Raw genomic sequence first — 13,517 nt, forward strand, 5'->3', positions numbered from 1 at the left:
AAAGACATTTGGAAAAGTGGTTATTTTTCACAAAAGAAATTTCTGGTAAAAGACACCATAGATAGGAGCTGTTTCTAGTCCTGATCCAACACACATTTTGAAATGGTTATGTGATGTACCAAAGATGCTGTGTAAAATTAAGGTCTTATTATTATACAAATGGCTATGCCCAAATCTCTAAATATCCTGGATAAAAGCCGTTGAAATAATTATAATTTTGAAGTCTTGCAGCATCCCTGTAAAGCCATTAGTGTATGTACTTGTCACTCTTCTAAACAATTCCATTGCTTTGTACACAACAAAAAAATGTTTCTTATTACCTGAAAGACTATACAATGCTTATACATTAAATTAACATCTTGTCCCTGTTTCCCTCTGCACTAAAAATATGCCAACAAGTATTTTAATGATGGCAAGAAAAAGGCACCAATTAATCCAATTTGTAGAAATTAAGAAAAAGAATGACAGAAACTTAGAAATACAAGTCCATTCTTGACTTACATGCAGGATAGATACAATTATAGATAGTCACCAAATCTGTGGGGAAATGCCACCCATTATTTGTAAGAACTGTAATACATAACTTCCTTTGTAAAACAGTAAGAAAATGCACAGCCTTCCTATTTATTCTGTATGTATGTATTTATTTTTCACCATAGAATCACAGAATGGTTTGGTTTGGAAGGGACTTTTAAAGGTCATCTAGTCCAATCTCCTGCAATGAGCAGGGAGAATTTGTAAGTTTGCACAAGTTAAAATACCACAACTCACCAATAAGATGCAACATTGTTTTTAAGACAAGTGTGGGCACTGATGAGCTTCATTGCAATGGATGTACAGAAAAAAAAAAAGTTACCATGTTCTGCCCCAGCTCTGAATGATGCAGAAGCAGAAGCATGATGCATGATGCAGAAGCACAGTGAGCAACTGCTTCCCATATCCTGCAGGTGCCAGTCAGAAAAGGAGAGCGATGTCTAATTCACTGCCTGGGAGAGACCCAGGGAGAACTCCATACACTCAGCTTCTGCTGGTGAAACAGTCTCTCTGGTATGCTCAGTGCAAGAGAATGGGAAGGACAGGACATTTACTCTTAGATGGAAGTTCTCTGACTGCACCAGGGACAGCTGTGGCTCTTGCAACTTTAGAAACACCTTAGAAATGCTTGGACTTTACCCGGAAGCATCTCCCATACACTATTAAAAATTCGCTGTCTTTTCTCTGTTGGAGACACACCCTCTCCCCATCATAATTCTTCATAGTTTGCTTTTTTACATTTTTCATCAACTGACTCACATCCTTGCTTTTGTTTGGTTACCAGGAATCAGGTGAGTTTCTCTTTGGTCAGACAAATGATGCCAGAAGCTGTCAAAACAAGGAACCTCCTGCAACCTATTATTCCCGCTGTGCTCTAAGGCCCTTATTTCCACTTGCACCACTCAGCTCCCTAGTGGGGAAACATTCTCCCGCAGCCCCACGTCAGCCTGCTGCAGGGTGGGACAGTGGCTGTGTGCATCAGAGCCCAGCTCCTGCTGCACACTGCACTCTTCCACTGACTTGCTCTGCCATAATAAAAATTGTGTTTTCTTTCATAGAATCAGAGAATATTAGGGGTTTGGAAGGGGCCTTAAAGATTGTCCAGTCTCAACACCACCCCACCCCAGCCATGGGCAGGACCACCTCCCACTAGACAAAGTTGCTCAAGGCCTTGTCTAGCCTGGCCTTGAACACTGCCAGAACTGGGGCATCCACGACCACCCTGAGCAACCTGTTCCAGTGTCTCACCACTCTCTCAGTAAAAAAAATTTCTCCCTAATATCTAACATAAATTTCACCTCTTTCAGTTTGTACCCATTATTCCTTGTCCTACCACTATAGTTCCTAATGAAGAGTCTCCTCTCTCTGGCTTCCCTGTTGGCCCCCTTCATATATTGAAAGGTTGTTACAAGGCCGGCACAACAAATCTCTTCCAGGCTGAAGAGCCCCAACTTTCTCACCATAATTTTCCTTCTCCATCTGCAGTTCAGCCCTAAATAAAGCTCTTCTCCGATGGAAAAATTTCAAAGGACATTTTACAAAGTTTTCAACTAATATAGCGAACTAGTCAGACACATACGTTGGAGAGATACAGCAATTCATGATGCTCTCACCAACACAGAGCTGAGTTGCATTAGAGCTGTTAGAATGGAGTCAGGATGAAATTACTTCCGAGATAACTCCCAGGTCAAGAACAATAATAGTTCCCTATTATTTCTTCAGGAAAACCTTAAAGGAGAGTAAATAGGAACCACTGTCCGGTTGTTCCCTCGTGGACAAGTTGCCGCTTTGCATCCACTCCGCAAGACTACGGGCATGTCCTCCTGCAGCAGCGGGACGCGGCATGCTCCGCGGAAGGGCTGCCGGGGGCCGAGTGGCGCCCGGGCGGAGCGGCGGGGCCGCACTCGGGTGCCGCGGGGAACCGGGCAGAGAGGTGGCGGGGCTTGCCGGCGGGAACGGCGCCGTCAGCTCCATGGGGAAACCGCAGCGGCCCCCTGTGCGGGCGTGTGCTCCCCGGGCAGCGCCACAGCGAACACCGCGCCGAGCACTCAGCGCATCACCCGACTCGACCGCGGGACACGAGCACGGGAGGAGCGGCCACTCAGCACCGACGCTGACTCCGGTTCCGGCTCCGGCTCAGGGCCCGACGGCAGTGCCGCCTCCCCGCTCCTCCCTGCCCTGCCCTGCCCTGCCCTGCCCTGCCCCGCCCCGCCCTGCCGGGCTGCGCTGCGATCGTTGCGGAGGGTGCTGCCCAGCCCGGGCTAGGGCGGTTCCGAGGGTTCGCCGCTCCGGCTGTCGCCGTTCAGGGACACGCGCGTCCCGCGGAGCCGGCGTGCGCGGTCCGCCCGGCGCTCGGCCATGCTGGTGTGGCTGCACGCTCCGCGGGGGTCAGCGCTGTCTGCCCGCCACCGCCCGCTCGCCCGCCGATAAGCCAAGCCATGACCGCAGCGCCCCAGGGGCCAGATCTCAGTTTTCTGAACGAGGAGGAAGCCAGGGCGATTTTCCAGGTGCTGCAGAGGGACGCGGAGCTCCGGCGGGCAGAGAAGGACAGAGTCAGGTACCGGCTTTCACCCCCGTCCTGTCGGTGTCCATGGCGCCCGCGCGGAGGTGGCGGGCGCGGAACGGGGTTTGCGGGGGGCGCACGGCCGCAGCCCGGCGACGCGGGGAGGCTCTCTCCCGCCGGGGCGAGCGGGAAACGGGTTGGCGGGGGGGCGCCCCGCAGGGAAGGGTCTTTGCCGGCCAAGGCGGCGTGGGGCTGCGGTGCTGCGCGGCAGGGAGGGCTGAGCTCCCCGCGGTCCTGCCGGGGCAGCGGGGAGCGCCAGTGCCTCCCGCCAGCGCTGGCTGCCGCCGGAGCCGTCCGGCCGGGCACCTGAAGCATCGGGACCTTTGGGAAATGCATGTTGTGACAGAGACGGCTCTGAGTCACGGCTCCGGCTCCCCGTGGCACCTCTCCTTCCCCGGGGAGGAGGAGGAGGCCGCTTCTGTGCTTCACCGTGCCGCTGGCATGGGGTGTGGGCTAAACACCGGTACCCGGGAGACCACGGCGACGGGGAAGTTCTGCCGGACCTTGCAGGGAAACGCAGCAACTCTGCGGCTTTTGAGTCGATCCTAGCAGCTTTTGGAAACAAAGCCAGGCACTCACCTGCCTGAAAGGTAGTTCACAAGACTCTTGAAAATTACCTAATTGAATTCTCTCTGCCTTATCAAGATACAGGACACCTCGACCTCGTTTCTAGATCGTATTTCCCCTTTGTGCAATCATCAAAGCTATTTGTGTTAATAGTGAAAGCAAAGGTCGAGGAATTAATAGAAATTATGCTGGAAAATGAGCCATTCATTTTTAAAGGTCATAATTTCTTCCCGCAGGTATGTATTTTGGCACATTGTGAAGTGAGAGGCAGTGTCCTCTCAGATTTGCAAGTGGGCACTTTTCACAAGTAATGCTTTAGTGTAAGATATAGAGGGAATGTTAATGAGTAACATTTGTGTCAAGTGGATTTTTGTACTGTGTATTTTTTATTTCAGTAAAGTGGATTTTATGATGAGCATGGTTAAATATTATGTGTCAACAATGACTTACATCTAAAACTTGTCTCAGTTTTCTGTGGCATGTGTACCTGGACTGAGTTAAGTTTGGCAATTTCTTTCTTCCATAATTCGGTATTACTTTTCTTTTTCTGATTAATTTCTGTTCCATGTGTCTTATTATTACCTTCCCAAAAAGGAGAAATATTTTGCTGGATATAGGGAATTGCATAGCTGGATGGCTGTAAGTTTAAAACTCTGAAGTTTTTGGGACTAAAGCTGAAACAAATGCATTGAAATTTCCAATGCTGTAGAGAGTCTTGTGAAGCAGTGGCCTGCTTTTGAGCTTGAGGCTTTCACCTGCCCCCAAATTTGTATGTGTTTCTTTGTCTGTGAACTTAGGACTTTGCCAATAGAAAATGTTATTTATGTGAAAGCTATCAAAATAAACATGGTATAACAGGATGTTTTTGGTGATGCTTTACTGAGATGTAGTCTGTTTAAATCTCAGCTGAAGAGGCATTTGCAAGTTGAGCAGAAGGTAGATGAAGTATTTATGACCAAGGTGCCATACTGAAAATCTAGGTTAAACCCTGGATCTGTCAAAGGTATGTGTCCTTGGGCAAGTTTCCTAATCTCTCCTGGACCTAATAAAAGTACTTTCTTTCTCACTCCACTTGTCTACCTGGTCTTATTTAGACTGTAAGCTCTTCAGGCCAGAAGACTCTCATCAAGAGCAGACAGGTTCCAGTCTGTGTGGTATTGCCCTGTGCTACCATAATCAAAGTAATAACAGTGATCACCCTGGAGGGCCAAATCTTGCAGTTCCTATATGACCACAGTGAGCTTCAGAGGCTCTAAACAAAATTGCATTTTTTCCCCTTTGTCCCATATGCCTGCCTCCTTGTCATTCTTATTACTATTATTTTGATAATTAACTTCATAGACATTTTTTCGGTATAAAAGTTTTAAAAGAATGCCTGAGAACTGTGGCAGCCAACTCCTGGGATATTTTCAAAGTGTGATTTTGAAGCTATTTGTTTGATGCTGTCAATCAAACAAGGCATATAGGAGATGCTGTGGAATGGAAGGAACAATTTCATTAAGACTACTCTTTTTGCACAAAGTTAGTGAAGTGAGTTGCCCTTCAAACTGCTCTTGAGCATGGTTTTGGAAAGAGGTAGTTGGAGCTGGGCAGGGCCAGGGAGCAAATCAGTAACAACCAGTGGTCAGTAACAAATTGGTAAAGTGTTTTCAGTGACCATCTGTATTTACAATATAGCATGTTCCTGTATAGACCAATCTAGACTGGACTGACAGAGGGAATGAAGCATTTGCTGGCAGACCAAAGTCAGGTTCTAATGACTGTGCTTACCTTGTCCACACTGTTTGATGTCACATAAGCAGGCACATAGCTGCCTGCCAGTCTCTTAAAAGATCAATGAAAATATGAAATTCATTCCAACTTATAACTCTAGAATCCAAAAAGCAGGAACAAACAACATTTGTTATATTGAAAAATGTTAGCACCAGTTAATTTTGAAAGATGAAATAAGAAATAAAATTAAAATATTAATTCCGACATTCTCCGTGGTTTATTGTGACTTCATCACATGTATTGAGCTTGCAATTATTTCCTGACAAGTGCAATTCTTTTCTTGTTGCTTACCTGCACTGGGTAGAACTGGATCTCTCTTCATCCAGTCAGCCCATGCTTTTGTGAAATTAAGTGTACAATGGGGAGATTTTCTGGGGAAAGGTTGCTTTATACAGCCTCTCTCATCTTCCTTTCTCTTTGTAGCCTTTGTGTAGAGCAGGAACGTGTGAGTTAGGTTGTCAGTTGTGCACATTTGTGTAGCTCTCAGCTCTGCTTGGTGCTTCCCCTCCTGTTGCTCCTGATGTCCCAGCACATTCTCTGGGTACCATTGGCCCTTTCTTGGCTCCCTTGGAAACCTTCAGACCTCTAAGCCTGGCCTGGGACACCTCTCAGTATAGCTTTGTCTTTTATGTAGAAATGAACACTATGTCCCGTTGGACCTTAATTTATTGTTGCTATGGGCAGGGAGCAGAGCTCTGGCTGTGTCCTGGCCTGCTGGTTCCCAGGACCTCATTTTTTGGCCGGTTCTCTCCTTCCAGTGCCCTCTCGTGGCTCCTCTTAGCAGTCCCTTTGAGCAGCCACCACAAACCAGCCTATTAGCCTCCTTCTCCTTGAAACAATTTCAGAGAAGCAGCAACAGTCAGCTTTGGTATGACTTCTAAGGCTGCTTACTGCTATATACACCGAAAATACTTCAGAAACTTACTAATCACGTATTTAATAATTTAAAAGAAAAAATACGTATTAGTTTTGAACTTGGGTAACACTTGCCTTCAGATTTCTTAATCCAGTTTCATTCATAATACCAATTCAAAGAAAATTTCATTTATCGTACGTATTAGCATAGAAGACAGATGGAATTTAGGGTTTTTATATCAATATACCTGTGTTGTTCCATAATAGTATTTGCAGTATTAAGGCAGAAGTCCAACTCAAGTCATGAAATGCTATTAAATAATGGTTAATGAAACTGATGATTTTACAGGTGCTTGTGGAAGGAGGTTCCTTGTCACAAATACTTTGGTTACAATTAGATGCCCAGGAGAAGACAGGGAGGAATACAGCATGTTCACAGTGCAGTATCATGTTCTGATGGCTCCCCAACAATTCAGTTTCCATAAGATTGCAATGAATGCTTGCACAGTTATTAATACCACAGATCAACTTTCTGTATGTAATGAAATAGGCCTGAAAACCACAACATAAAAACATTTAAGATACTATTTGACTGATGGTTTTCAAGACTTCAGAGTGCACCCAGCTCATCTTCTTAAGCTTTGTTCAGCAGCTGCTGGGGACAGAAATGAAAAAAGAACTGACAGCTAATACTTGCACAGAGAGCTCCAGGTCCCCAAGGGTTAAACAAACCTGAAGGTGCTTCTCTTTTCTGTCCTTTACTGATGAAGCAAATGGGCAGGGTGAAGAGAGGCTGACTGCCTTCCATCTCTTCAGGACAGCACTTCAAAGCCTGGTAGGCAGCAGAGGAACTGGCAGTCCCTGTAGGAAGTCTCCGCAGCATTAGGGCATGAAGCTGTGGGATATAGAGGTGGAGCTAATGCCTTTTATCTCCAAGGCAGCTCCTCCCTCTGCAGAGTGTGGAGAGGCAGACAGTGCCCAAGCAGGTGTCATTCCAGTCAACTTTGCATCTCTGATGTCTCATAGTGTCTGAACACTGAGTGTTGAGATGCACCTCCACCCCTGGAACTGCATCAAGGCCCAGAGAAAGCAGCTGAGATGAGAAGAGCCAGGAGACATGGAGCCAACTACTTAGAAGAGGCAGCAGGTAGGGGAATGTGGCATGGGAACAGGTAGCAGGTACAGTTGCAGGTTGTCCAAAAAGTGAACAATGGGAAGACAGAGTAGAAGAGTTATGGATAAATAGAAAATCATGTAAAAGGGCACAAAAGCTCTGTATTCTTGAATAATTTTATTTAGGAGATTTGGCTGTTTTATTTAATGCTCCCATTACAACTGCATGCAATAGTCTTGTGTTGGTTTTGTTCATTAATCCTTGAGAAAAAGGGAAATACTGTTATGTTCACTTACAAATGAGATATTGAAAATAACTGAGAGACTGAGCCACAGAACAGGGAAATGAACCTACCTCCCCTAGCAGCAATTTACTTTCTAGATTGTGCTTTGAGAACTAAATATGCATGTATTATTTAAGGATTTTTTTATTTTTTTTCACTAGGAAGAATGGCAAAAAAATAATTGCCAGCTTTAGAACAAATCTGGCACATCAGCCACTGTCTATGAATAGGAACTGAAAAAAAGAGGAAAGGTTAATGGAACTTGTGGGAGAGGAGAGCACTCATTCCATTTAGTTAGTTTAATTTGTTTTGCTCTTTTCCAGGTTGGTTTATGCTTTTGGGGGGGATTTTACTAGATTTATTTTGCAGAAGACTATGAGAATAGACAGCAGCAAAACAAAGGTTTATTTTAATTTACCCTCAAATTTGAAGATGAAAAGCATATGAAATTAATTGGGAGGTACAGTCAGCACCACTCAGTGCTCCACTCTTGCTGACCCATTAACAACATTTGAGTGTTGTGGGAAAGATGAATCCCTTCCATAGACTGTTCTAGACAGTCTCTAAATTAAATCATTTGGACATAGTTACTTGTTACAGGCACACAGCTGTTCTTACTGCCTCACACAGGTCATTTACTGAGTTCATTTGTTGCAAGTAATTCCTTACTTCTCTTGACCGACTTTTACTCTCACAGGTCTGGCAGTAGAAGGTGGGAATACAATCCTGTGTTGGAAATGTATTTTTTCACCTTCTTTTCTTGGGAAGACATTTTTTGCAGAAGTGCAGACATACTCAGTTTTGTATGTATTTGAGCATATTCGTACTTGGTGCTTCAATTATGTTATCTTGCTTACAGTTTGATGGGTCTGCTGTTGCAGGCTTAATATGTCATAGTCACAAAAGTAGTCCTCTTCACCTTCTTGGAGACCAATAATAGCTTCTTGGGTGTTAGAGATATAGATTTGGGGCTCAATTCCTCATAATTACAAAGAATTTTTAAAATTAGCTCCAAAGTACATGATCTGCATGGGTGAGGAGAGCAGACAGGATACCAGGACAGCATTACTTGGGTATATTGTTGTTTCAGTGGAGCTCCCTTCCTGAACAAAGCATTAATAAAGAAATTCTTTCATAAGAGATACTCCACCCAGGAATGTTTCAGGGCGCAAATGTTCTATTGTGTCTTGATGTGGAGGAGATACTATTATTACTTACCACTGATACTGTGCCACCGGTGTGTTTAGTGGTTTGTAAACACTAATGAATATAGGTCTTTGAAGCCCTGAAGGGCTAATATGCTAAAGTGCCAGTAGTAGCAAAAATGGCAGGGAAGACCGGGATTTAAAAACCTTTACTTGCTTTGGTAAGCAATTACTATCATAAGAATCCCATTTTGAGACAGTGGGGGTACTGTAGCCAAATGCAATTGGTAAGTTGCATACCAAGTTTTTTCCTCATTGTGTTTTTTAATAGTCCTATCTTGTGGTGGGGTCTAAACTCACAGACTGGGGCTTCACATAGAGTGAGAAAAAGAAGTAGAAATGGCCAGAGGCAGGTAGGCACTGCATGTACCATTTTTTCTGTTGGTTTTTACTCTGTCCATCTGGGCTAACTAGACCAAAGTCTGTGATGTAACTCCAGTTTTATGCCTACAGAGCAGAGTCTGGACCAGCTTTGCTGCCAGCTCATTGGTCTTGTCCTTTCATAGTGAACTAATTTCAGTGTCAATCCTTTCCTCTGAAGATTTGCACTTGGTGTTTGAGGGCAGGGGGTTTCCTATGGTGTGTACGGTGTCAGAAGGAAGAACCTTTTGAGATGTGTAACGTTTGAAAGAGCCTGCCTATAGGGCACTGAATGTATTTCTTCTTTTTTCAGGTTACTGGGTCCATGGTGGCTCCCCACAGGGCCCGCAGGGCAGCGCCTGGCCACCGGGGCCTGTCCCCGGTGACACAGACGGGCGCCGCAGCGATCGCCGTGGTGGCGTGGCAGGGCCGGGGCCAGGCTGTGGGGCTGAGTCACGCTCAGGGTCGGGGCCAGGCCTGCTCCACCACAGGCTGGTGCTCACGGGGTAGGGCCAGAATGATGGCGCAGGGCCACGGCCAAGCCTAGAAATCATGTCAGCGTCAGACCCGGCGACAGTGACCAGAGTCGGCTGTGGCCCCCTGATGGCCAGGCAGGCCGGGGGTGAGGTGGCCAGGCTTGAGGCCGAGTTGGATGTCAGCCTAGGGGTCAAGGCAGAGGCTGTGCACAGACAGAGCTGGGGATGCGGCTGGGGCTGCAAGTGGAGCATGGCCCAGCGGCACAGCCTGCACTGAAACACAGCTCCAGCTCCCCGGGGAAGGAGGGCTCACCCCTGCTGAGGCCTGGGGCTGTTGTCTTCGCGACACCTTTGTCTAAAGACACCCAGCTCTGCTCTTCCCAAGATGGTCCAGGGCCCAAGCAGCCAAATCCACAGGAATGGGAAGGACATTCTCAAGGCACTTTCACCCGTGCCCATTCAAACGCAGGCCTTGTGCCAGGTCTTTCAGACTGTTGAGACTAATGTGTACATTTTCAAGTGACCAAACAGTGTAAAAGTGAAAATCACAGATTATTATTATTATTACTGAGCTCACTTTCTGATGTCAGTAGGGCTGCCAAAAGTAAGATGGTGTTGAAACTGATGAGATTTAAGCAAAAACTTACTGTTAAGTCATAGGCAGACATTTTCCAAGTCCAAGCTTAACGGTTAAAGTAGAATTTGTTGAACTCTGTCTATATAGATAAATTGACCAGCCTTCAAGAATAAATAGGTTGGACACAGCAGAGCAAGCAAGCACTGGCTATTGAGTAGACAGTCAATATGGGGAGTTATTCTGGAATAGCTAATGCAGAAGAGTCCAATCTTTTTAGGTTTTCCATGGATTTGTGACCCAATTACAGTCTTATGCACCTTGTAGGAATTCTGCACATTTCCCAGGTTTGACCTTTCCAACAGTAATGTCTCTACATTCTCAACACCCTCTGTCTCCTCTGCAATTCAAGTGCAGAAGTTAAATTAATAATTGACATTAGTTGGAATTGGAAATTGCCATTAGGTGGAAGAAGACAGGTTTCCATACTAAGCAAGCAGAGAGTCATTGAGGTGCCTGTATGAGGAGAAGAGAATGATTTTCTCATGCTGACAGCCTCTAAACACTGTGTCCCAACACCTTCAAGTCTTTGCATGTATTTCAGAAATAATAAATAGGTTACGCCAGTAATTCAAAAAAGTGTTTTGCAGAAACACATCTGATTCATGTTCAGAGCAGCTGGCTATCTCCTGGTGCGTACCGGCACAGCTGTGCTCCAGTGGTGTGCTCAGGTTACGTGTGTCACATAGGCCTGTCAAACACTGCAGCACCTGCTTTCCGTAGTGAAGCCCAAGACTCTGGAGTTTTGCTGGATTTGGTCCCTGATGTAATTCAAACTCCCGCATCCATCCAGACATGCAGCACCTGCACCTCCCGCAGACATGGCTCTCAGCCTGGCTTACAGCTGGGAGAAAAGCTACTTGGGCTGTGTGTCAGGACTCCAGCTGATGTTCACTGGTTTCTGACAGATACTGACAGAAACAGTGATGGCAATACAGATGGCATTTGAAAATGGTTGTGAGTATCCATCTCCTTTTCTTCTTTTAAATTTAGGTTTTGCCAGTGGTTTGTGTATACTGAATTTAATTATCCTTTATTTTTTTTTCTTTCTGAATCTAGTTTTCAAATCAAGTGGAGTCTGTCCCACTGGAATTTTAAATTTTGGGCGCAGAGACCCTATTTTCTTTTCTGTTCCAGAAATTTAACACAGGACTATCTAAACTAAGGCCTGACCTCTGTTTGGTCTTTCCAGTACTTATTTTAAATTGAAAAATTACATATTTCCTTGGAGCTTACAGTCTGAAAAAATTCACTACTTAAGTATTTAATGCAAGAAATTCATTAAAGCAGGTAGGGAAAAATGGGATTTGTTCCAAGGACATGTGCATCTAAAAGTTCACAGGAAATGTATTTCTAAACCTTCTTTGCAGCTAAATTATTATTAAATTATTACTGTTAACTATAATAAACTGTATTTAAATGTCTGCATTTTAAACTCTTAGCTGAAACGATCTTCTTTTTCTCAGTCTTACCTCTGAAATAAATAAATCCATATACTGATACCATATTAACTGTGAAAAAATACATCAAAATCACAAAAGCTAAGAGTAAATGATGAAAAGTACAGTATGTTTACACTTTATAGCACATAAATTACATCAAATTTACTTTGTTGTTGGAATAATCAAGGAATTGTAACACTTTTACTGGCCATGTCTTTGGATTTTTAGATCAGTGGGGATCAGAGTGCAGAAAGCTGCAGTCAGGAAAAGCTGCAGCACTGTCTGGGGTGCTCTGTAGTCTCTTTCTCCATCAGAGACTTGTGTGCTCTTAAATATATATTTATATGTGTATTTTTGTGTGCTCTTTAATATATGCAAAACTATACACATGTAAATATAATATTTTAAAGTATAATTATACTATAATATTTCCATTTCCAGTGGAAGATTTGTGATAAATTATGAGAATCTAAGGTACTATAGCAGAGGATCTCTGCGTAAGTGTATATTACATACATGTATATAAGCATTACATTTCCAGATGAAAAACACCCACTGTGTCAACTTTTAAAGCTTTCATTAATTCTTATGACCTATTTCCTTAGTTTAAAGCAATGTAAATGAGGCTTTTGTAGTGTTACAGTAACACATAAACGGTGTGCAGGTACACTGGCCTGTCTTACTTCTTTTGTCCAGAACTGTGAACTTTACTCAATGTGGGACTCTGCACAATTATCTGAGATTGCAAATGTATATTTTGAGAGCCCTAGGCTTCAGTCTTAGCTCTGCACAAGCAAATGTCTAAGTCTGTTTGAAGCCTCTCAGTTTCAAAACTCTGTCCGGACCCATGGGCCATCATACATAAACCTGCTTGTAGAGGCGACAGTTTGCTCTTAATTTGAAACCAATTCCTCTCTTACAGAGTTCTCACCTAGCCTGTGTCTTGTTTCTTGTTTGTGGGGGTTTTTTTTTTCTTATTTTGTTTGTTAGGAAAGGTTTTTCATAAAGAAAGTCAAATGATAACATGAGGAATAGTGTCTGCATTGTATGTCTTTGTAAGGCAACTTTATAATACATGACTGAGCTGTAAATTACTTGCAATAGACAACTGTCTCTTTGCATGCTATCAATATTTATAAAAGATTATTGTAATCAACTAGCAGCTCTACCCTGGCAGAGTAAATATGTCTGCTGTTAATCATTAGCTTCAGATTTATTGAGAGACCTGATCCTCAGCCTTTCAACCCATCATGTGTTACACATGGTATACATCTTATATTTCCGTATAAGATTTCTGGGACAGAAATTCAGGAGCTCACAACTTATTCCTGGCATGCAGTGTTTTTGGACTGAGATTACACCTATGACTGCAAATAAATCAGAACCTTTACATGGAGAATTAGATCCATTGCCTCTGTTAGCATGTATTAATATTAATAGAAATTCCTATTAATGAAGTAATCTCATTACAGACATTAATTACTACCATTCAGAAGCTATGTGACACACTTTAAAGACGATAAGTGGCTTTTTTTTCCGTTGCATCATGGGTTTGTTTTGTTGTTATCATATAATATTGGTAGGTAGCTTGCAAGTATTAACAGCATAGTAAGATAACACCCTTTTTTCTAGATTGTCATTCATAGCCTACAGAGACATTGTAACTAATCGATAAAACATTCACAGAATAGAGCTTTCCCCTGTATTGCAT

At 43.9% G+C, this 13,517-nt stretch overlaps 1 protein-coding gene across 1 annotated transcript in view; it reads left to right on the forward strand.

Moving 5' to 3' along the window:
* Window positions 1-2,749: 2,749 nt before the first annotated feature.
* Window positions 2,750-13,517, forward strand: part of EXPH5 (exophilin 5) — a 37,275-nt gene continuing 26,507 nt past the window's right edge. Inside the window, exon 1 of the mRNA XM_068181363.1 lies at window positions 2,750-3,091. Coding sequence (XP_068037464.1) covers window positions 2,973-3,091 — 119 coding nt within the window. The 5' untranslated portion in view covers window positions 2,750-2,972. The remainder of the gene's footprint in view (window positions 3,092-13,517) is intronic.

Source organism: Anomalospiza imberbis, chromosome 2, assembly GCF_031753505.1.
Source record: "Anomalospiza imberbis isolate Cuckoo-Finch-1a 21T00152 chromosome 2, ASM3175350v1, whole genome shotgun sequence".
Taxonomy (NCBI): domain Eukaryota; kingdom Metazoa; phylum Chordata; class Aves; order Passeriformes; family Viduidae; genus Anomalospiza; species Anomalospiza imberbis.